At 43.9% G+C, this 25,135-nt stretch overlaps 1 protein-coding gene across 1 annotated transcript in view; it reads left to right on the top strand.

The window, feature by feature from the left end:
* The window catches only part of CACNA1S (calcium voltage-gated channel subunit alpha1 S), a 753,083-nt gene that overhangs the window by 418,671 nt on the left and 309,277 nt on the right, over positions 1-25,135 (top strand). Inside the window, exons 20-22 of the mRNA XM_085643164.1 lie at positions 6,113-6,219; positions 12,672-12,759; positions 13,513-13,620. Coding sequence (XP_085499290.1) covers positions 6,113-6,219; positions 12,672-12,759; positions 13,513-13,620 — 303 coding nt within the window. The remainder of the gene's footprint in view (positions 1-6,112; positions 6,220-12,671; positions 12,760-13,512; positions 13,621-25,135) is intronic.

The raw sequence follows: 25,135 nt of genomic DNA on the forward strand, positions 1-25,135 counted from the left end.
AACATAGATCCCTACTTTTCGTCTATCCTATACAATTTGCAATGGTTACAATTGGTGATCTGTATCAAGCGCAAGTTGGTCATAATAGACGTTAAATATTGGCATCTTTATTTTAGTTGACGATCCTGGAACACCTGAACCTAGGAGACAGTCCATTGTGGAGCACTGTTATAGAGGTGTGGAATGTACTCCCACCTGCCCTAAGACACATGCCAAAGTGATGATGATTATGTGGACTACCCATTATAAGATAGGTTGCGAAAGCTTGTAAAACTGAGGCCCTCATTACGAGTACCCTGTTTTGGTGTAAGGATACTGTGACGATGGATTCCAGCCAGCACCTCACCCCAAATACTGGGTGTTGCAAGTTATTGACCCCGTAATGGGATTTTTACCGGTGTAATTTACCACCTGTTTTGTACGGGTGGTAAATAGCGGCAGGAAAGTGATTCGGGATCTGAGACCAGGGGCTGTTTGGCAGGGAAAAGGCACGTCAGAGCAGGGTTATGCTGGAGAATGCATTTATCTGATCCATTCATGTGCTGAGCGGGGTGGGCAGCATCTCAGTGCAGCTCTGTCTACAGCTCTTGCACTTATGGCATCCACAGTTTCTACAGGTGTGGATACACATTCTGGACGTGGTGTTTCTGAAGCTGGGATTACTCCATTCAGAACTGTCAGGCCACTTGTAGTAGTTTGATACCGCTCTGGATAACTCCTAATGAGGTCCTGAATTGGTACAAATAAGTTAGATCATATGTTATGTTTTATTGTAGAGATTCTATAAGCTTGTGTGCATGTACAGTTCAAATCCGGAGAGGATTTAATTGTAGTCAAGTCCTTCTGCCACTTACTTCCTCCAGCTTTTTGTTTTTAAGTTGCTTCAACTGTACTAGAGGTTAGTCTGAGATTATATCTTTTATGGGAAAAAAGTACAGGGAAAGCCCATTATATTCATTGTTATTAGGTCTCGCCTAGCGACGCAGCGCTTGCGTTGCTCGCTGTGCGTCGCTATGCGAGATCTATTGTTGTCGACTTGGGTTTGGAAGGGGGACAGGAGATGTGCACTTGCCCGGACAGGCGATGTGCACGCTCACGGCGTCTGTTTAAGCTTCAGCGCAGACAGCCGATGTGCTCGCGGCGTTATTACAACTCCTACTCGCACCATACGTGTGCACATCTCCTGTCCAGGCGCGGCACGCTTACGTCAGCACGCGTATGGCTCATCTCGCTCAACGCGCGCATGGTGTGCTTTCGCTTTCCCTCCCTCCGGCGTTTCAGCACACGACCCGTGATCAGACACACAGCGCCTCTGTGGGACCGCAAACCACCATGTAAGAGCACATGCAGTGACCGTCACCGGACACACTGGTAGTGTAACGGTAAGTGTCTGCATGTGAGAGGAGACACTGGCTGTGTGTGAGGAACTTGTTGTAGCAGAGACGTCTCAGATGTATGGTCTCAGATGTATGGTGTGACTTCTGTACGGGGATATTATTGAGTGTCGGTTCCAGTTAAGAAGAGATGGGTGGACAGAGAATGTGATGGGGAAGCCAGTGGTACTATTTATTCGGTTCAGCACCCTTTGTACTCTTTGCATATTTACCACGCACTTGTTTACACCGCATCGTTCGTATTAGCACATGCAGGATGCAAGCCCCTTACGTAGATAGTCCGCTGCTAGGGAAATGCTGCTCCAAATTAATTTTAGATTGAAAATTGTGTGCATCATAAATGTTTTGAATTGCTAAACTGTATTATTGACCAGTTGTCTATAAAATTTGACAAACAGGGTCACAATCTCCACTTTAATCGCCTGAGCGATGCATTTGTCACCTCAAGAGTTGTGTGCGAGGTGCGAGGTAAAACGTCCAGCACGCATGACCTGGGCTCGACACGAGTAAGTTTCACAAGTCAGTGCAAAAGTGAGACAATTGTATTCATCGCCCTTAAAACTCGGAAGGCGTTAAAACAATGTAACATGTGGGCTTCCAAATTGGAAAGATTTCTGCTGTTGTGGCTGAGGGCGCATCACCGGAACTCTCCGCCTTTCAAAGTTTTACGTCGGTTTTCCGAGATTAAAATTCCGTTGCACCATAAAATTTGAATTGAAATGCACTCCAGTCGCTAATAATTTGGAAGGCCGCGGGATGAGTGTAACGCAGGAGCAACATGCTTAGGACTCCATTAAAAATGCAATAGGTCTCGCCTTTTATTAAGTTAAAGCCATTTGCTTTGCTATACAATACCATTAGTAAAGCAAATGGCTTTAACTTAATCAAAGGCGAGACCGATTGCATTTTCAATGCTTGTTTATTTTACACTTGGGTGGACAATTTAAAAGGATTAGTGAGAATATCTATATTTTATGTGGACATACAAAAAACAGGCTGAAGTCTTGTGTCCTCATTTCCCTTCCCCGATCGAAGGGCAGGATGTTTACATAACTAGACAAATGCATTTTGTTAGTAATCAAAGATTTTCCCCTTCCCTTCCTCTTTTGTGTCTACCTTCTCTATGCCATCTACCTCCATAATGTATGTTATACTTTATATTTAGCAACCTGTAGAAATCCACGTATGCATGTAAACAGAGATAAAACAACAAAAACACTAATTGTGTGTCCTCATTTCCTCTCCAGCACGCTCTGTCCTTTCTCATTTTTATTGACTTTATATGCTCCCGCTCCTTTTATCTCCTTCAGCTTTAAATAACTAATCCTTCCTCCTCCGATATGCCCCTTACTTTCTTTCAGTGGCTCACTTTCTATGCTACCTCTTCATCTTACTATGTTCCATTCTCTCTGTTTCATTCCTCATTTCTATCTTTCTTTGCTTATTTCTCTCTCTCTCTCTTTCTCGCCTTCTTTCTCCTCTATTTAAGTGCCCTATTTCCCTCCATATAATCCTTACTCCTCCTGTTTTTCTTTTCTTGTAGTTATTGTGTGATTTATGGTTTGGATGGCTGTATTTTGCTCTGCTAGGGCAGTGGAGGCATGCACTTTGCTGCCCTTTAGGACTACAGTAAACCATATTTACAGATCTCTACCTTCCTGATAGAGATCTCTGTGCCTTTACCGGTGTCGCCCCCATGGCTGTTCCTTTGAAGACACTGTAAGGTTGCAGAGCAGCCTCTAGAAAAACCAAGACTAATGGCTCTGACACCATGGGAATTTTCTCCCAGGTATTGGGGTTCATTTATATTGTCCTGTTCACGATCAATAGAAAAAAGTACCTCAAACGTTTATTCTAAATAGTGCTGACTTTCTGAGTTATTTAAGAGCATCCTATGTCCGTGAGGGCCATCGCTCTAAGGTTTTCACCGGTGGAGACAGTTTGGGGTTCTGCCGGTGGAAATATGATGGTTTACTCGAATCTAAATAGCGAGAGAATTGAAAGTTTGGCAGACAGGGTTCTCAGCCACGTTTGTAGCACATTACCCTGTCTGCAAAACTCTAAATACGTCCTAATCTTTGTTTTATACTCCCTACATTCCCATACCACTTATTTAGTATTTGCTCCCACCTTTGTTCTCCTGTATTATTCTTATCCAATGAAACGCCATTTCTTCTCAACACTTTAGCTCCTCTCTCCCCATCAGTCGACCATTCCCAGCCTTCTCTCCTTTAGCACTCACTCTCAACCATGTCTCATGCAATCCCTCCCTTCCCCCTCTGCATTCCTTTTCCTCCTCCCCCGGTGAGCCTCTATCTCCGTAGACCAGGTGGCATATAACGCATGCATAGCACCTCTTCACCAGAACAAGGCAGACTAGTCAAGGGGAAAATAACCTGCTCATTCAGCAGCCAGTGGGCCATCAAGGCATTCTGAAAACTGCCTTACAGCATTGCATTCTTTTTCCACCGAGTTTGTGTTTATGCTCCTTACTGGGGTTGTTTTATTCTGCACTATGTCGGATTTCCATTGTTACATGCATATAAGAGATGGTCCCTAAAGAAACACGGGTTTTTGTTCGTTATCTACATATTGTCAGAAACCTAAAACTCACAAGATTCTTGGGCCATTGTCAATACGTGTTTTTTTTGTATAAATACCACTCTCATTTGCTTAGGTGTCAATTAGAGAAGGCGAGAGACAGCAGCGGCAACTCTGAGTTCTCTTCTCGTGCCCCTGCCACTGCCCTGGCTGCCCCTGGTGTTTGGATTCAAAGAGGCAACAAGAACCAGAAAGTAGACAGGGCATTTATCTATTTATTTTGTAATGTTTCCACTCTGTGCCCTTTTCCTGGCATCTCAGCAGCAAACAGCGGGTTGGTAATGGGCGGTGGTTGAAATAGAGGCCTAACCCTTTGATGTCAATAGAGGGCGCATGGTGTCACTCCCGCTGCTCATGCTCATCAGTTGCTCATTACCTGACAGCTTTTAGCGGTCCAGGTACATGAACTAAGGTTTAGAAAGTAAAGGAAAATTATCTGCTGGCTTATGAAGAGTAGGTCAGAGCATGGTGGGTTCCACTCCGAGCTACTTTCTCCTGTGCTTACTTGTAACTGTGTATTTTAACAGCATATAAGGGATTCTTTTATTTGTAATATTTTGTGCTGTAGCTCTTTTGAATAACTTTAAAAACGAATTTACCATTAATAAGATGCATGGGTTTTCAGTATTTGTCACTTTGTTATGTTATGTTATCTGAGTTTATATAGCGCACAGCTGCCTCAGCAAAGAGGCGTCCCGGCGCTGCCAGCGTCAGAAGGATCAGGGTTAAGAAACAGAGCAGGTAGGCGTAAGGAACATACAGAAGGACAAGAAATGACTAGGCAGAGGGAAAAAGAAAAGTTTTGATTGCTTTCCTAAAGTCCAGCAGGTGATCCATGCTACGGATCTGGGGAGGCAAGGAATTCCATAGCTTGGCTGCCAAGCAACGAAAGTATCGACCCCGGCCCGATGGCGCTTCACACGGGGGACTCTAACCACATGCTGCCCCAGGGAGCGCAGCTGGCGAGTAGGGACATACCGGGCTAGCAGGTTAACTAGGAGGCTGGGCGATGCAAGCTTCAAGATCTTGAAAGATAGGCAGAGAGCCTTAAAATGGATCCGCATGGCCATGGGTAGCCAATGTAGCCTCCAGATGGCATCAGTAGAGGGACAATTACGCGGGAGCCCCAACAGGGCTCTGGCGGCAGTATTTTTGACATGCTGCAGTCGCATTACCTCAGCCTGATTAGTCTCCAGAAGGAGCGAACTAGCATAGCATAGTCTAGTCTAGATAGAATGGCTGATTGAACAATCAGCTGGCGCGTAGGCGGGTCAAAGAACTTCAACAGAGGCCTAAGTCCCCAAAGGAGGCCAAAACAAGTACCAGCAACTTTTTTAGTATGATCTTGAAAACTGAGGGTAGAATTCATCCATACCCCCAAGTTCTTGACCACCAACTTAGGGGTGGGGGTACTACCAAGAGCGTTAGGCCACCATTGCTCACTCCAGAAGCTCCTGTCCTTCCCCACCAGCAATACCTCCATTTTATTAGCATTCAACTGGAGGCAGTTTATGGTCATCCACTCCGCAACGGCGGCCAAGCCGCTCCTAAACCTAGAAGCATCCTGTGTGGAACCATCAGAGAGGGCCACCACCAGCTGCGTATCATCTGCATACGAGACCATGGTGAGGCCCATATTCCTGGCCACCATTGCAAGAGGCTGAACATATAGATTAAACAATACAGGGCTCAGTGCAGAGCCCTGAGGCACCCCCTGACCTATGGAATGAGCCTGGGAAAGAAACGGGGGGCCTATTAATAAATAGGATTAATCCCAGTGAACCCCACCCATCTTTTTGATTGATACACAGGAGCAGGAAGTGAGCGGGTCATTGATGCACGGGCGGGAAGTGGGTGGGTCATTGATACACGGGGGCAGGAAGTGGGCAGGTCATTGTGTAGAGTCTCATTGTTTCCAGAGTACTTTGCCTTGTTTCATCTCTTAGTAGGAAACAACTAGTGATTTAACCCTAGGGGGAGGCTCCCAGAGGACTGGAAGATCAGGGTATTTAATATAATTCCTTTTACCTTTCGTTTGCTAGTTTTCTGTTTTTCCTCTCCAGTACTCTTCCTGCCTCTCATGCTCTCTCCTGTCTCTCTCCTCCTTTCTCTCACAGATGACCACCTATGGCGCTTTTCTACACAAGGGCTCCTTCTGCCGCAACAGCTTCAACATCTTGGATCTCTTGGTGGTGGGCGTTTCCCTCGTTTCATTTGGCATAGAGTAAGGACTCACTCTTTTTGTCTGTCTGTCTGTCAATCTACTGGAGCCACATAGGTTAGTCTAGATCATGAAAAGGTTCTGAGACTTATGGGCTCTGCCCTGAGGTAGTCCTGAGCAATGAGCTCCTACAGTGTTGCTTAGTATCAAAGAGGCTGTCTCTGATAGTGTAAGCACCAAGAGTTGCTGAGCCTTGCAGAAGGACAAAGTCCTTCAGTCTGGGACAGTCCCACTGGATATGCCTCTTTGGGATATATAAGATATAAATAGATTGGGTTCTCTTTTAAGTGCTAGTATCAATGTAAATAGCCTTGTTCATTATGCACCAGGGTCAGGCACATGACTTTGTTCATTATGCGCTTGTATCCGAAAGAAGGGTTCACTTAACTTGTGATTACATTGAAGAGATCTGCATGATTTTCAGTGCAACTGGTTCCCTTAGTCTGCTATAATGTTGTGCTATTCCCTACTTTATTGTTTTTCTGCGCTAAACAGTGAAACACTTCTTGATCTTGCTTCCCTCACGTAGTGTTCCCAAAGATGTCAGGCACCCAAAGCTGGAGATCAGTGAAAGATGAAAAACCTGATTATTCACTGTTGGGTTGGGGCACAAAGCCCCAAGTGTAAGTAAGTGGATAAGAGTGTCTCACCACTTCTGCACTATGTGCCCACTTTGCCTGTACTGGCACTATGATTTTTGTCTGTGCGGGCTTCCTGTAATAATTGGACAACCTTACCTGACCCTGAAACTGAACACCATAAAATGCTATGGTCAAGGCACTCTAATAATCGGTGGCTTGGGGGCCATCCGCCTAGATGCACTCAAGGAAATTGGACCCCTTGTCACACTGTGTTGGTATTAAACTAGAGAGCTAATTTGAGTGCAGGAGGCCACTGACACTCCAGGACCTCAGTGTCACTACACCTGCTACATGAATAATATTTGCGCCTCCTTATTGGTCTACAAGTTGTGCCTGTTCCTACTTCTGTCTATTGCCATCCTTTTCTTTCTTGCATCCCCTTCCTCCCTTTCATTCTCTACTTCCTATCCCCTTCATCTGTCTCTTTTCCTTTTCTGTCTCTTCCCTTTTCTGGTTCTCACTCCCTTTTATCTACTTGCTCCTCCTTTTTAATCCCTTGCACTTTTTGCTCTTCCACATTCTCTTTCTCTCATCATTGTTTACTTTTCTCTCTCATTTTGTCGCTTTTTACTCTACTCCACTTCTTTCTATCATTCACAGTCTCCTTTTCTTTCATCCCTTTTATTGCTTTTTTCCATTTCGCCCTTTTCTTCTCTTCCCACAAACACCTCTTACACTCTCTGGAGAGTAAATTTAGAGCTAGGTCCCAGGCAGGCTCCATGTTTAAAAAGATCGCAGTGTGTGACCTTCAAATAACTGCAGCTTGTGTAGGGCAGGCTGAACCCCCTTCCGCTTTTAAGGCAACTGTGCCACTGCACTGGGTGCCAAATGCAAAAAGAACAGTAGATGGATGGAATGCTGAACAATGTCAAACACTCACCCCCTGTCCGAGAGCTGGACCTAAATCCATCATTTGTTTGCTCGCTACGCCATTTCAGTTTGGACCCAGCCATATGCAAATCAATCTTGACTCTGATTCCCATGGGAACAGTCCAGCCAGAACTGCCAGGCCAGGTTATGTTAAATATGTTAAATAAGTTACATATGCTTATAAAGCACTTGAATGCCAAAAAAAGGCATCTTGGTGCTTGCTGAGCTACAAATCAGAGTGGAAACTGGGCCGGTGTTAGCCAGAAGAGAACAGCCAGATCTTCAAAGACTTTCTGAAAGCCAGAAGTTTTAATATTTCTCTGAAATACAGAGGCAGTGACTACAAAAACTCTTCCTCCCCAGTTTGAATGGTTGAATATAGGGACAACCATCTGGTTGGCAAAGGCTGAGTGTAACTGCCTACCTGGTGTATATCAGGAAAAACGGTTTCTCAAAAAACACAGGTCCCTTCTGATGAAGTGCCTTGTGAACCAGACAGAATGCTTTGAAAGTAATCCTCTTCCTAACTGGAAGCCAGTTTAGTTTGAAAATTTCGATAGAAACTGACCAGTACTTGAGTATTCTGCAGAGCACACAGGCTGCTGCGTACTGCAGGATCTGTAATTAGTTCAAAACATGTTAGTGTGGATGCCTGTATAGTCCATTACTATAATCAATCCGCAACAAGACCAGTGTGGAAATCACTGTCTTCTGAAGGTGACCCAGAATAAATGGCAAGATTTTCTTTACCATTTCTAAAGTAGCAAAAGCCCTAGAGGTGACTGCGTTTATCTGGTTGGCATAAGATAATTTATCATTAAAAACAACTCCCAGGCTCTTTACTTCACCGGGGAAGGAGGTAAACCAAGTACAGACAGTCACCAACAAGGAGACCGGAAAGATAGTGGAGGCCCAAACAACAGTACCTTGGTCTTACTACCGTTGAGTGTGAGGCAGTTTATGGACATCCAATGACTGACTGCTTTTATAAAGTCACAGAAGTTGCCGGCAAATGTTTATCTTCTGAGGCAAATGACATGACAATTTGCCTCTCATCGTCATATGATGTTAAAGCAAAGCCAACAGAGTGAATCAAATCTACCAAAGGTGTAACATATTTGTTAAAAAAGGGTTGGACTAAGCGGGGATCCCTGAGGGGCCCCGCAAGGAAGAGAAAAGACAGGGAAGGTGACTTCACCCAGTATTACTGATTGCTCATGCCCTTCATGGACCGGAAACAAGCAACCTAGGACTGTTTTCGGGCTATCACCCCTCATCAGCCTTGGTAGCCTGATAATAACCTATTCAAGTGCATGCTCTCTATGGAGTTGTACTTTAAACAAAAATGTATTCATTAAATTACATGCACACTTGTGAAAGAATAAGGGTAAACAACTCCATATATCTAGAGATGCCATGTTGTCAGTGAGACGTGGGGAAAGTCCCTGCTCTAAATGCCTATCGACCTATGTTGTAAACACTACGGGCTGTATCATATAAGGTGAGCCCTACAAGTACTAATTTAGGATGAGTCTCTGCCCCAGTTTTGGACTGACTGATGTCTTCAGTAGTTCAAAAGCTGAAACACCACTATTTTATCACCTTAGAGTGGTAAATGGTTGCTTGACACAGGACCTCTACTTGCATGCGCTGGAAATGTAGCAGCATTTGCTGTCATATAAATTAAACAACAGAACATAACTACATAACTACAATAAAATTAAAACATAACAACGCACAACATACCAAACACTCGAAAGAATGAGGCACAACCACCACAGTTCAACATAACAAATTGCAATAATATAGCACTAAAACACAGTAGCACAGAAACAAAAGAACACAACTCCACGATGGTGGCAAAATATCACACAACAAATATACACAAACCTTTTTGTCACATATTACCACTTCCACAAGCTGGCAAAATGTGTTTGCACGAAGCACAGCCTTAGCCTATCACCACAGACCTGAAATGGCACCAGTCAAAAATATTTTCGAACTGGCCACATACTTCCTTTCATGTAGGCCTGGGGGATCTACTAGATTTTCAATGAAGATAAGTGTGTCTTATAAGTACACTTTTATTCATCAACCAATCTAATATGATTTGTAATTTTCAAAGATCATGAAATCATGTCCCATCCTGTGATAAATGACCTACCAGGGGTGGGACAGCAGTGGTCAGAGACTACAGGAACATCGGGCATAAGATTTTGGTATCGCCAGCCACCACAATGATGTTTGAGCGCAGTCTCTATCCTGACGAATAATGATGAAATAAAGTTTCCTGACATGCATTATAGCATTTCCAACATTAAGTTTTACAACATGTCAACACCTTTTTCATGATTGGGATTCTGGCTGCCTGAGGACCCTTTATCTGAAATCTACCACTGGCTAAACCAAAATAATGTAATATTTTTATTAAGAACCTTCCCAATTTGAAATCTCAACAACGTATTACCAACACCATTATAAACAAGCGCCGCAAAGCCAATCGGTCTGTTGTTGGCAATCAGTGTTTGGCGTTGTCAATTATTGTTTATTTCCAAGGGTTTTGCCAAACGTTATTGATGCGGAAGCTGCTGGACCCTCCTTCAATCTAAAAAAAATAAATAAAAAAAGCTAACAAAAAGCATATTTTTGGTCTCAAAAGGCATCTGTTGCCCAATGATCCCCTCCCCCCCAGTGCTTAGGGGAACTCATTTTTGTATGGGGAGCCGCAGCCATTACTCACAGTGAAGTAAGCTAATGCCTGAAGTGGTCTGGCCCACTGCCCATGCTGTTGTGGGCAAAAGAAAATGTGAATAGCACAATAACAGACCAATGGAAGAGGGCTGACTGAAAGCTGCCTATTAGTATGTATTTATACCTATAGTTTGAGTAAAATCAAAAGGTCTTGGCCAACGCCAGACCTAAACACAGGGTAGTTCCCTTAGTTTAACAGTTTCTTGGAGAAGAGTAAAGCATCCTTAACTGGCACCATTGGTTCTTATGTGTTGGATTCCAACACCACCAAAGTGCTGCCTTGCTGGTTCTCATTTTTCCAGCCCCTCTTCTTTCATCATTCCCTTTGCCCCTTTTTTTACAGTTTATTTCTTATTTTGTTGTTCTTGCCTGGTGGATCTTACTCTTTTCCCATCTCTTAAATCTTCCTACTATTATCCAGGTAATAAACAAATGTACATCACAGGTAGGACTTCCTTTTATTGGACTGAGTGAATGAATGCAAAGATGATGAACCACAATAGGTTTCATGACCAGACAGGCCTGCTGTGTGCATACATGAATTTAGTTGTGAGCAGAGCTACAGATGATTGCTTTTTAAAACTGAAAAAAACTAAAACAAATTGCTCACGAAACAGAGCATTAGGGGGAAGAGGAGGGTGGGGTGGGATTAAAACACCAGGCTTTCAAAAATACACATATTCTGCAGAAGCACTACGTGTAGATCCGAAAATAATTTTACTATACCCTATTTGCTCTAAGTTCTTCGATAGGGTAAAAGGTACAAGTTCTCAAAATTGAGAATTCTCGTCTTGGCTACTGACTTTTCTGTATTCTACTACCTCACTCTTCTTTCTTTGTTATTCTTTCTTTCTTTGTTATTCTTTCTTTCTTTCTGTCTTTTTCTCTCCCTTTAGCCATGGTTTGCCAAGTGTGTCCACAATACATTTTCCTGATGTATTTTTTAGGTCTGATCATGTCACAAGCTAATAACTATTATGCTGCCTCTGCAAACTCAGGTTTCTCCCAGTCAGACAGTACTTTTCTTTCTTCTATCTTTCTTTCTTTGTCACTCCCACTCTCTATTTTTGTTCTTTTTTGATACTTCTCTTCACTATTGAGTAACTTCTCTCATGTGTTCTATCCAGTGGAGCTGGAACAATTTTCAGAGTGGGGGTGCTGCCAATAAATGATGTTAGATCCCTGAAGTTCTAAGGATTGTGAAAAATCCCAAGTATCACACAAAGAACAAGCAAGTGTAGCAAATGTAATTGAGCAGCAGAGCGTTAAGGGTGTAGTATGTAGCCAGTGGTGTACTTTAGAGCACTATGTTGCAGATATATTATTAAAGTATGGTGTGGTAGCAGACTATCATTTACATACAGCACAGTTTCCATTGAATGTGCCACTAAAGTTGCACAGACACACAATTTTATTGATAAAATGATATAGCACACAAATTATAATTGTGAAAATTGTGTTTCAGTAAGTATTTATCATTTGTGCATCACCAAGTAAAGTGTCTTGAGTTGTTTTGACCCTTTTAAAATCACTGTTTTCATCACACTTCAGAAGTCCAAAAATGTGCTTTATTTGTGTTTTCCTAACTGGCAATGTGTTTTGAAATATTGGTACAGTTCATTGATCGGTATCTTAATTGAGTTATATTTAAAAAAAATGATATCCTACAACCTTTCCTTTCATATTCCATGTAACCCAGCAACATTGTCACATAGTTCACTAAAAGAATCCTCTCAATTTGCAGTCAGAGAAGCATAAGTAAAACTAATCTCCATGTTAATAGAATAAGCAGATTTTTTTCAGATGATGCACCTGACATTTGACCTCTATCTTTGAATGCACAGCAAATGTGATAAGATAAAATAAAATGTAAAGAAATCTTTATTGCTAATTATTCTTCTGAACTCAAGCATGGTTTTTTTGGAGGTGCTCCAACACCTCTACTTTCAGCGCCTTTGGTTCTATCACTCTCTCACACTTTTCTCCTTGGTAATCTGATCACTCCACATGGGCATTGACTATGATCTCAGTCGCTCCATTTCTCTCTCTCTCTCTCTCTCTCTCTCTCTCTCTCTCTCTCTCTCTCTCTCTCTCTCTCTCTCTCTCTCTAATATAAGCCTCCCACTCTCTCTCTCTCTCTCTCTTGCTGTTCCTCCATGTCCCTGCCTCACTTTCTCCTCTGTCTTTGTACAGGTCTAGTGCCATATCTGTGGTGAAAATATTGAGGGTCCTAAGAGTCCTCCGTCCATTGAGGGCCATCAATAGAGCAAAAGGACTAAAGGTGAGAGGAGTACTATGACACTAGTGCCCATTATTCCCCCATAATATTCTATGGTTTTATTTGTCATAAATATGGCCCAAGGATAACAGAACCTTGCCCCAAATAAAATAGCCTGTTCTCTGAAAGCCAGGTATAGCTTCAGCATAGTCAATTAAGTAATCATGCTTTACATGTGACTGATATCGTTATAGACCTATCAAACTGCCAGGAAAGCTCATCATTTATCTGTGGGCTTATCTTTTTGATACAAGTATGAGAGACATAGGTAGGAGATTGGTTACTCCAAATGTGTAGCACAGTGAGATCCGGATGATTATGCAATTGCAATGTAACCCATGAGTTTGAATACTCACTGCAGAGATGTATGCAGAACCTGCGGTCACAGGTTTGATTCTCATCATGACTGACTTAACATTTCAGAGTTTCAAGACTAATAAAATGAACAGCAGCGATTTGCTAGTAGTATAGTTTGTTTTAGTTCTCTTAGAAGCAAAATATATTCTGTATAAGAGACTACTTAAATGAGTTTTCAATTAATTTTGTAAAACAAGTGCAATAAACTGTTGTGATGGCCAAATGGTATGTGGTATCACTTGTTGTTATATTATTACAGTGATAATATACAAGACATTTCTTCTACCTCTACATTGATTTGATGGGACCCTGGCAGGTTCATTTGAGGGAAGTTCACAGAAATTGTTTCTACCAGCAGTGCTTGACACCCAGTTAACTGTCCATTTTTGTCCATCACAGCACGTGGTGCAGTGCGTCTTCGTTGCCATCAAGACCATCGGCAACATTGTCCTGGTCACCACTCTCCTGCAATTCATGTTCGCATGCATTGGAGTACAGCTTTTCAAGGTGAAGTAGGCTCTGGGGTTGAGGAGTTTCAGAATTCATCAGCACGGAGAACAGTAACCTGTAGCTCTCAGCTTCTTAACATTGTGTGCATGCATGTTCTGATCTAGCATAAACCTTCAACTTTAATGCAAGTGCTAGAGAGAGGATTTGGAATGTCACAAACGCATCTGAAAATGTGCCTTCAGTATCAAAGAATATTGGTAGCACTGGTATTAAATGTGGGCCCATTGCATTTGATGCAGTTAAGTAGACTGCGTGACCTTTAGCACTATGAGTGGCTGCAATTTGGTCGCTAATATTATTAGTATTATGACTTATCGTCCCCTGATAGCAGCCCTCTGGACCCCCCAGGCATCTCCTTGCAGTCAGGTCCAAGTGGATCTCTAATCCCCTTTAAAAGGGCAGGCCTGCACAGTGAAATCATGGAGCAGCTGCTTCAAAGTTGCTTTGTTTTTCAACTGAATGCTCTGCACCAATGGCAGTGCGAGTTTGCGGGTGCCCTGGGGGCAGCACATTCTATGTCGTAGGGCGCACTTTCCCTGTTTGTGCCAGACGCACCTCTTTTAATGTGTGCCGGGCACCAGCAGGGAAAGTGCGCCCGATACATAATAGGGCCCCAGGTTGAAAATCAGGGAGAGGATTCATAGCCAAATAGAATGACCCTGTTTTTGCTCTCACTGTTGGTGACAAAAATAATACAGAAAACTAAAAGGAGCTTATGTGGAGTAGGAGCTTGCTGAAATGTTCAGGATGATTTGTTTGTCATCAGTGTATGAGATGGCGTTAAAACCAAAATATCACATTAAAACGCAGGGTCACATAGACATTAAATAGATTAGAACTAAATGGTGAGCAGTGAAGGACCACACAGGAAATGGATTTCGCAATGGACTGTAAAGGGGACATAGACACACACTGTGACCTGACATTGAGAATGGGTCTAACTAATTAAGGACTTTCATGCAAATACCCCACTCCTGTAGGCTGTTGAGAAGGTTATATTGGGATGCCATATCAAAGGCAGATAAGACCAAAGAGACCAGAGCGGCGCATCTGCCTTGATCCAGAATTTGTCTAAGATGTTCAGTCGCTGCTAATAGATTAGTCTTGGTGCTATGACCCCAAAACAAACCAGATTGAGAATAGTCTAGGAGGTCATAACACGGCAATTAAGAGTAGAGTTGTTCATGAACATGCTTCTCCAAGATTTACAATGCATAGGTAAACCGTGAGATCAGTTAGTAGTTTTTAAGATTCGAAGAGGTGGCAGACAGTGTCCTCAACAGAAGTATGTCAATAGCCTGCTTCAAAAATACAGAGAACTATCACCATAACCAGAGAAAATTGCAAGTTTTGAAAAGGCTTGGATTAATGACCTGGGTGAATGATACAAGGACATGGGTATAGTGGGGAACCAGACTTAACAGAGGAAACGAGAGCAGGAAAAAAGCTTGTCTCAATAGGGTGAAACTCAGAAAGAGAGGAACCCTACAGAAAATGTTTGTTCGTGGAGTCAGGATAGAGAGCTTATTGAAAACTGGAGAGGAAAATTAGATGAGGTGTAGTTATTTTATCAAAGAAAAACGAAGAAAGATCATCACAGAGTTTGCTAGACAATGTATTAGCATTGCCAAGTGCTGCAGGCTGAAGAAATCCTTTAAATTACAGACAATATTTTATGTCTCGAATGAGCTGTTGCTACTAATGTAGATAAATGTTCTAATTTATGAGCTGCTCAAATGTCCATATGATAACTTTTGAGAGTGGTCCTTCTTTCAGTAGAATAAAATTTGCACCAAAGGCGTTCTAGGTTTTTAAAAATTGTTTGTAATATGATGCTGTTCTTTGGTGTACCAAAGTAGGGGCAATTTGTAAACTGAAAAGTTCGAGAACATCCAATAGCCAGGTAGTGTGAGAACTTGCAAGAGTAATCCGGTTATACGATTGTGGGATGAAACTGTTTTAGATGGTTTCTGAAAGGATGTCATTACTGACTGTAAATCAATGGCAACCAAATGGCATACATTGGAATCAATTGATCTATGTTTGCCTGAACAATGGAAAAGAAAAGGGGCTGCTCAATTATCTGTTCACAAAAGAGTAGAGAGATTCAGAGGAATGAGAATAGGAGAGTTGGTAAAAACAAAATCAACAGTGTGTCCTGCTGAACGGATGGGGAATGAGATCAGCTGATCACGGATGAGTGAGACAAAAATCATCAAATAACAATACAATTAAAGAATTTGAAAATATAGAGAGCTACAAATTTCGAAAATGATGTAAAAACTGTGACTTGGACCTGCTGGTGCTAAACCAGGGAAGCAGAGAGCAAAGTAATCATATATTGTGAAAAGTTAAAAAGGAGACCTTCATAAAAAGGGACAGGGAAGCACTGAATTTTGGAGCATGTTAAGGAAGAGTCATGGATGATGGATAAACCACCTACACGTTTCCACTACCAATCATACATGAGCATAGAGTAGCCCACAGTGACTGCAATAATATTTTCTGTGATGGAAGTATCACACAACCAAGTTTCTTTAACGAAAGAAACATCTAGTTGTGACATTTCTATGATGTCACAAATTCCAAGTTGATACTTAGTTAAGAAGGTGATAAGAAACATACATTTAGAATTACCTTGAGTGGAAAAGTGTGATTATTGACAGACCAACTGCCTTTGGGGCACATAGAAGTGGTAAGAACTTAGTTGGCTGAAGAGAAGGGGCATGGCCTACAGGAGAAGATACTGTTGAGTTTATTGGGTAGCATTGACCCTGTGGGACAGGACTTGCCCTGGGTTCTTAGAGAATATCAGTGGAATAGATGGGCTGAGTCCGGGCACTGACTGTAGCTTGTGCGCAGACATACTTGCCTTTGGCATGCCTTTGGTGCACCTTCTGTGTTTTGTGTGTGCCTGCTCTTTGAATAAGTCATCTCTCTAATAGTCTCCTTTGTGAATGTTTGTATATGAATACAGTAAACTATCACCTACATTGTGATGTTGCTCTGGACTTTCCTAGGCATAGCTACTTAGCAACTGCAGGTGGGAAGCTACTCTGAGACTGCCTTTGTGTGTCTCTTTTATATATGTTTGTGTGTATGTTATGTTACTGTTAGAACTGGGACTCCCTAGTTTGCTGAGGTAGGTACCTTAGGCCAAGTAGGCACCCTCGCTTCTACGTCAGGGAAAGGAAGGACACCTTCTCAGATAGCCCCTGCTCACCCCCTTGGTAGCTTGGCACGAGCAGCCACGCTTATCTTCAAGGCAAATGTGTAAAATATTTGCAACCACGTTCACAGTGACCCAACGGTGACACCACAAAAGGTCTCCACATGATTTTCATATAAAACAAGTATAAGTTTATATAAAAAGATATATGATGAGACCACACGATAAAAATCCAACATATGCGTATTTGTAATATACCTCCTGGTCGGTTATTCGGACAGCCAGCTCTTGTAAATTCTGGCGGTATTAATGAGCAATTCGAGAGGATCCTATGCAGTCCTAATGCAATGCTATGCAGTTCGTAATGCAAGAATCAGGCACTTTGCAATGTAAAAACAATGCAGTTCTTTATACATACTAATGCAATGCGTAATACAACAATCAGGCAGTTCGATATGCAGAAATAATGCAATGCGTAATGCAACAATCAGGTAGTTTGTTCTGCAAACTAATGCAATGCATAATACAAAAATCAGGCAGTTCGTTATGCAGATATAATGCAATGCGTAATGCAACAATCAGGTAGTTCGTTTTGCCATTGAATGCAATGCGTAATGCAACAATCAGGTAGTTCGTAATGCAGAATTAGTGCAATGCGTAATGCAACAATCAGGTAGTTCGTAATGCAGAATTAATGCAATGCGTAATACACTCCAGCACCGATCACGGTGCTTTAGACGGTCCCTCCACCCCTCGTACTGACTCGCTGTCAGTTTCTGTTAACATATGCTCTCAACACGGGTCTGGTGTAAACCCCAGTGCAGTTCCACACTCCAGCCCCGGTACTGCCACTCCTTGGCACGTAGGGGCCGCGATACGAGCTGGAACAGAGACTCGCGCTTCAAGAAGGGTAGAGGCCGAGAGCGTCTCTCTCCGAACCCGCACCCCACCCCAGGCACCGACACACGTTACCTGGGGGTGCGACCTCGCTCTCCTCTCGCGACTTGGGCCTCCGATGCGACTTGGTTGATTCTGGGCCGATGACGATAACGCAGATCTCAGGCTGCAACAGGGCACATGCACACAGCATCGCTGAGACTCCCTTGAGCCTTGGGTGTGCACAGTCACAGGGCAATCCTCACGAGGGTCTCAGGCTGCATGAAGCACACGCATACAGCGTCGCTGAGACTCACTTGGACTCCGGGTGCACACGATCACAGGGAAATCCTCACAAAGGTCTCAGGCTGCACAAAGCGCACGCACACAGTGTCACTGAGACTCACTTGGGCTCCTGGCACCCACGATCACAGGGCAATTCTTACGAGGGTCTCAGGCTGCAAAAAGCACACGCACACAGTGTCGCTGAGACACTCTTGAACCTCTGGTGTGCGCGTCGCTGAGATTCACTTGGACTCCGGGTGCAGACAATCACAGGACAATCCTCACGAAGGGCTCAGGCTGCAAAAAGCACACACACACACAGTATCGCTGAGACTCACTTGGACTCCAGGTGCCCACGATCAGAGGGCACTTCTTACGCAGGTCTCAGGCTGCACGAAGCACACGCACACAGCGTCGCTGAGACTCTTCTGGAAACTTTTGTGTTCCTGAGTTTCCACAACAGGGAACCAGCTCTCCTCGGGCCCTTGGGGTTAAGTTACTTCAGGACACAGCACAGCAAAGTGCTTTCAAGCAGGGGGACACAGCACACAGCAAAGTCCCTTTAGCCTCTCCTTGGTTAAAGCAGCCAAGTGCAGGCCAGCCCCAGAACACACAGCAAGGGTCAGTCCTTTCCTTCAGTCTATTCAGCTGTTTCTTCCTTGGCAGAGGCTTCTCTTGACCACGAAGTAGTTTCAATCCTTTACAGTCTTGAACAGTTCCATTCCTGTTCAGTCTTACTCAGTTCCATTCCAAAGTCCAGGGGTGTCAGCTCTCATAGTTATACCCCTAAATGTCTTTGAGGTCTTTGTGTTCAGGGGGGGGGCAGTGACCCCTGTCTAAACCAGTTCTGGGTGTCTCCCTGCCACTGAAACCTTATTCCTTTGATAGTGGGGGTCTGGAGCCTCAATCACTCAGCAGGGGATGGAGCCATTGTTTTATGGCTGCTGCCCAGGCCTCTTCACCTCCAGGGACTACTCCTGCCCCCTACACTCCAGATGCAGATCAGCCTGTTGCTTTCTCACCTCCTCCCCTGGGTCAAGACATTACCCAGATCCTATCCCTTTCAGATCCAGACAGTCAATCCACAACCAGGCAGAGACACACAGAAATGTTAGAGCACAAAAACACAGCCACTTCTGAAAGAGTGGTTTCTAAAATCACAATGCAAAAACCACCTTCACAAAAAGATGTGTTATTGAATTGTGAGTTCAGGCATACTAAACTTCACTTCTCCATCTTAAGCCTTTGGGAAGATAGTCTGGAAACATATTACACAGCCTCCCCATTCTGTCCTATGGGCAAGATGGCCTTTCAACAGTGAAAAACGAAACGGAGAGTATTTCACTGTCAGGACATGGTACACACCTCAGTACATGTCCTACCTTTCACATACACTGTACCCTGCCCAGGGGGCACCTTGGACCTACCATATGGGTGTCTGGTGTGCATAGAAAGGGAAGGGTAAGGCCTGGCAAGTGGGTGCACTTGTCAGGACAACATGGCAGTTTAACAAACTTCGCGCAGGCACTGCAGTTGCAGGCCTTAGTTCTCTTTTTAAGGCTACTTGTGTGGGTGGCACAATTAGTGCTGCAGGTCCACTAGTAGCATTTGCATTACTAGCCCTGGCACACGTAGTGCACTTTACTAGGGACTTAACTAGTAAGGCAAACATACCAATCATGGACAACCAATTACCATTACTCTTTACACAGGGAGCACTTACACTTTGACACTGATCAACAGTAGCAAAGTGCCCAAAGCATCTAAGTTGGCAATACCATGTCAGAAAAAAAGTCTAGGGGAAAGCAAAACGTTTAAGAAACTTTAGCCAAAAAGGTCCAAGTCCAACAGTTATGTTAATATTTCTTCTTAAGTTACGTTAATATTTTTTCTTAAGCGCTCGATTACCCAAGGGTGTCTTGGCACTGGCTTTGATGAAGGAGAGCGATTGGACGGATAGGTATGATCTAGCAAATACTGGTGAACCAAGTCTTCAGATGTTCCCTAAAACTCAACGGATTGTGGGCATTTTTTATGTGTAGTGGTAAAGTGTTCCATGCTTTTGACATGCCTAGAAAGAAGTTCCTGCCGCCGTAGGTAGACCGTTTGAATCTAGGGGTAGATCTTCTCTAATAGCCTTGTCTGTGTGTACCTACAAATGTGATTGGTTTAGTGCTGGATTCTCTTTGCATGGCAGCACTGCGTGTCCCTGTGAGTGGCTGCTGTGCATTTGCTTGACTGCTTGTATGTGGCTTCCTGTGATTGCTCTCACCAGTTAAGTAGGTGCGTGATGGATATTGTAATTGAAATATACCCTGATGAGTATGCTCTAATATCTGCATCCCAAAAAAACTGCTATCTTCCCCAGCTACTCTCACTCAACAGTGACCTCTCCACATCCTTTGCCAACACAAGACAAATACCTGTCCCCCTCCCTCTCCATTTTCTGACTTTTGACTTTCTTTAAGAAAACTGCTGATGCAGGCTGGGAAATCTCCCAACAATACTGTTATAATGAAGAAAACTCTTAAGCAGGTAAGTTCAAGCGTCTTTATTCTGTCATCCACTCTCCACAACTGACAGTCTGTCAGCATTCCAATGTGAACTCTGGTGGAACGTTCCAAGAGGGAGGAGGGGCGGGGGAGAGAGAGAGGAAGCTACCACTGCAGAAGGAGAAGAGAAGAACACCACAGAGTAGAGTACCAGGAGAAGAGGAGAGAGATTGCAACACATCTCCCTAAGGAGGGAAAGGAAAAACAGGGGAAAAGCTGGGAGAGAAAAGAGGAGGAGAGAGGGCATGGGAAACCTGTGAAATAACAAAGCTTAACGTGTAGGATGGTAACCCCTAAATCTGGGAGGCGGGGGCGCCAGCAGACAAAGAAGGGGAAAAAACACCCAGATACACATTAAGAAACATTTAACTTGAAGGACAAATCAGGGGTTTACATAGTTGGCAATCGGATCTCCTCCCCTGATGGAAGCAAAAGGGGTAACCCCGGTTCTCCAATCAGCAGAGGTGTGATATGCCCAAATGCTTTCTCTTAACATCTTATCTACGTCCATATTGTTGGTACAAACTAGATGAGTGAGATTTTTGATCCAAAGCATTGTCATCCGAATGGGGTCATTGTCCCCTTGGCCATTAGATTCCTCATGCTTGATGCCAAACTCACCAAGGAATGTCTTCATTTCATGGGATGAGTATTTGATGTCATTGTTGGTGACTATGCAAGCTGGCACACCTTCGCCAGCGAATGAGTCTCTTAAAAAATCGATAAGGACTTTTGTCGATACCCGTGAGACACACTTGTATTTAATCCAGTGTGATGTGAAATCCATGAGAACAATCAAGAATCGTTTTACGACTCCTGTTTGTCCCCTGGGACAGATTATCTCCAATGCCAACTTAGTCCATGGAGTTTTTGGAACTGCTGTGGAATTGTTAGACAGATTACACATATTCTCTGCAGGCAACCTTTTAACAACATCCATTCCTGATACACCATGAACCAACTCGGGCACCCCCCCTTCTACTGGGGTTTTGGCACTTTGTCTAGAAATGTTATACACTCCCGTGGGAGGTACGTCGCAGGCCATGCTATTTACTCTTTGGCCTATTCTAGTGAACAACTCAGAAGAATTGTATACATCCCTGCTGGTTTCATCCACCTCCTCAGCTACAAGAACTTGATCTTTACTGTTCGGGTCGAGTACAATCCCCAGCTCTCTTTGATGCTGCCAACCCAACAGATTAGACCCTTTGCTTACCTTGGATACTTTGCCCCTTGTCGCTCTTCCTTGGAATTTAATACACACACTCATCATCCCTACTAAAGGAATATTCTCATCAGCGTACCCTACTGCTGAAATGTCAGGTTCCAACATTTTGAGACAAGAGGTATCAAAAATGTCATTTATGACATCAACATTGATTAAGGTAACCGGGGCACACGAATCGGCCAACACATCTATAGGCTTATCATTCACAAAGATGGTGCATTTAGGATGTTCATTAGGCCTGTAGTCACTGAAATGCTCTTGAGAACTTGGGGAAGCTTGACAGTCCCTAGCTTTTACTTGGAAAACATACTTGGGAACCAAGTCCTCTCCACTGTGTAGTACTTTTACTCGATGGTTTTCACTGTTGTTGCACACTCTACCCAGGTGCCCCTTCTTGTTACATTTAACACACGTGACATTCCGGGCAGTACAACGTACATCATTTGCAAGGTGATTACTGCTGCCACATCTGTAGCATTTCAACCTTCCCTTTTCACTGACAGGTTGGTCATCTTTGACATCTCCGGTTCTAACTTTGAATACTTCATTATCACATGAATTGGCCTGTGCATCACTGCTATTGCGAACATTGGCAACCATGTCATTTGAAGTCTTCATCTCTTTGATACACTTAGCAGTGTGTTCCACAGAGACTGCTATACTAACCGCTTCTTTTAAAGTGGGGTTTCTTGCCATGAGCTTTTCTTGGATACGACTATTGTTTGTGCACCTAACAAGTTGGTCCCTGATGAGTGAGTCAGTAAGCTCACCAAAGTCACATAGTTGAGTCAAACCTCTAAGTGCTGCAATATAATTGATGACCGATTCCTGCTTACCTTGGATGCGGCTAAAGAACTTATGTCGCTCCAAAACTACGTTTACTCTATCACCAAAATGTGTTTCTAACTTTAACAGAGTGACTTTAAACTCATCCGTGTCCTCTTCATCCTCTTCTAGATCTGGTTCAGGTAAGGTGTCGTAAATCTTCCTACCTTGTACACCTAGGTTATGCAACAATATGTGTTGTTTGCGAACTGGTGAATACCTTTCACCGCCTATGGCAATGAGGTATGAGGCGAATACATTTATCCATTCCTTCCAGTGAATTTCGGGCTCCCCGATTTCATTGAGGAACGGAGAAGGTTGGCTCATAGCTTGTCCCGCCATAGTGGGAGGAGTGGGCTATCCAGGAAGGCTGCACCGGACTACCCACTGGACAGAAGGTGGCACCAGAACCTAAATATAAAAAGGGCGGAAAAGCGGGGAACATACGCCAGGACAGGGAGAGAGAAATAGTATAGCTCTCTCAATGCGTAAAAACAACTACGTGAAGTACAATTTGGGCAAACGCAGCAAGGTCAGGTAGGACCCTACTATACTCTAATTACACTCTAACCTGAAGCATGCAGGAAAATTTAGCTTGTAGGAAGTACTCACAAGTCTAATACTCTGTATATACTCTAGACAATTGAACATGTAAGAAACTTAGTTATTCACACAGAACCCAGTAAGCACAACACACCCTCAGCGGCTCATCGCAACATGGTAATATTCATTTTTTGACACTCTAGGTGAAAAAACATGCATGGAATTATAGATGATCAGTGGTCCAATGATGAAGGTGTGGAAGGTGTGCGTATCACCGTGTAGTGGTGCACACACAGTGCTCAGACCAAGGAGGACAGCGACGTAGGACCCAGTTGTACGGACAAGGAGTCCTCCCCTAACTATGAGGGATAACGCCCTAGGGGAACGAAACTGGAAGGAGAAATACTCTTCAGTGACTACGCAAAGGGTAATGAACTCTTTGATAAGCAGTGCAAAGTTGGTGTGTGTATCACTGCAGTAACCACACAATACAGAAACAGAATATGGCTAGTCTAAGTTAATATGGCCCAGAACGTTCCCCAAATGTACCCTCTTACTTAGGGCTGCCGCAAACCTCGTAATGTCAATTGCATGAATGGTGAAGTTGTCTGTCTCTTCTCCGTTGGCTTCTGATCAGTAGCGTGGGCAGTGCAGATGTACCCAAACTCAATCTGAGGCAGTTGAAACACCCTGCTTCCCCAGGAGCTCACGCTGAAGGAGGCAACCACAGGACCGCCCACAGTATAGAAATGACGTGAAGGTTGACGGCTCACACACGGCTGGGGCGCCGGACCTCCAGAGTGCACTGCGAGCTTACCGCGTAGCAGCACGGCCCTCAGAAGCTGGCGCGCCGGCCCCCAGAGAGGAAATTACCTCACAGGACGTCCGCCGCCTTTGAAACTCCAGAGAAATATTTTCTCTACAAAGAGCTGCTGCAGCGCTGGCTCAACGGGGTGAACAATATGTAGTGTCCCCACACGGCGCTTGCCTCAGCGCGTCCTAAGATTAAGAAATGCCCACCGGGAAAACTAAAGCTGCGCAGGTTCAAGGACGCACACATTCACAGCAAAAGTCCAATACAGTGGCGCAGGAACACCCCCACCTTCCGCCGACTCCTGGGGGTGAGAGCGACGGCAGCGCACCTCACAGGAATGAGACCCACAGGCTTCAGCTCAAATTTCACTAATGGATAAATCCTTTCTCCTTACCGCAGAAACAAAACAGGAAAGCAGTCTCAGGGCTATGCAGAGGGCTGAGAAACAAATGTAGCAGTCAGTAAAATCAACCAGACCCTTGCCCCAGGAAGAACTGTAAGGAATAAACTGGGGTGTCCCCTCGTGACGATACTTGTGGTGACCAACGCACAATAGTACTCAGCAACGGATCTGTAATGTAGCTGGAGACAGAGAGAAGACACTCTGGAAATACCTCGCAGCAGGTTCGTCGGATCCACGATGGTCTGGGGTCAAGTCAGGAACTCCCATGTACTTCATAAATTAGCCGGTAATAGCCCCAACTCAGCCTCCTCACAGGCACTGACCTGAAGAAATTCTCATCCGAATGCAGAAAGGAGAGAGCACTGAAAGGGGAGCTGACAGGAGTGGCCCCCTTCGCCAAATTGTCGCCAGTGTTATAATGAAGAAAACTCTTAAGCAGGTAAGTTCAAGCGTCTTTATTCTGTCATCCACTCTCCGCAACTGACAGTCTGTCAACATTCCAATGTGAACTCTGGTGGAACGTTCCAAGAGGGAGGAGGGGCGGGGGAGAGAGAGAGAGGAAGCTACCACTGGAGAAGGAGAAGAGAAGAACACCACAGAGTAGAGTACCAGGAGAAGAGGAGAGAGATTGCAACAAATACCTCAATAGGATTGTGGAATTTACAGGGCTGTGCAGATTAAAGAGGAATATATTTTACTACTCAATAATGCAAACATCTATGAATAGCAATCCAATTAGCCAAAAATAGAAAGTAGCCAACCAATAACATAGAACAGTGAAAACAATCACCTTCCCAAGTCTGCCGGGAATCAGCAA

The sequence above is a fragment of the Triturus cristatus genome, chromosome 1_1, assembly GCF_964204655.1.
Source record: "Triturus cristatus chromosome 1_1, aTriCri1.1, whole genome shotgun sequence".
Classification (NCBI taxonomy): Eukaryota; Metazoa; Chordata; class Amphibia; order Caudata; family Salamandridae; genus Triturus; species Triturus cristatus.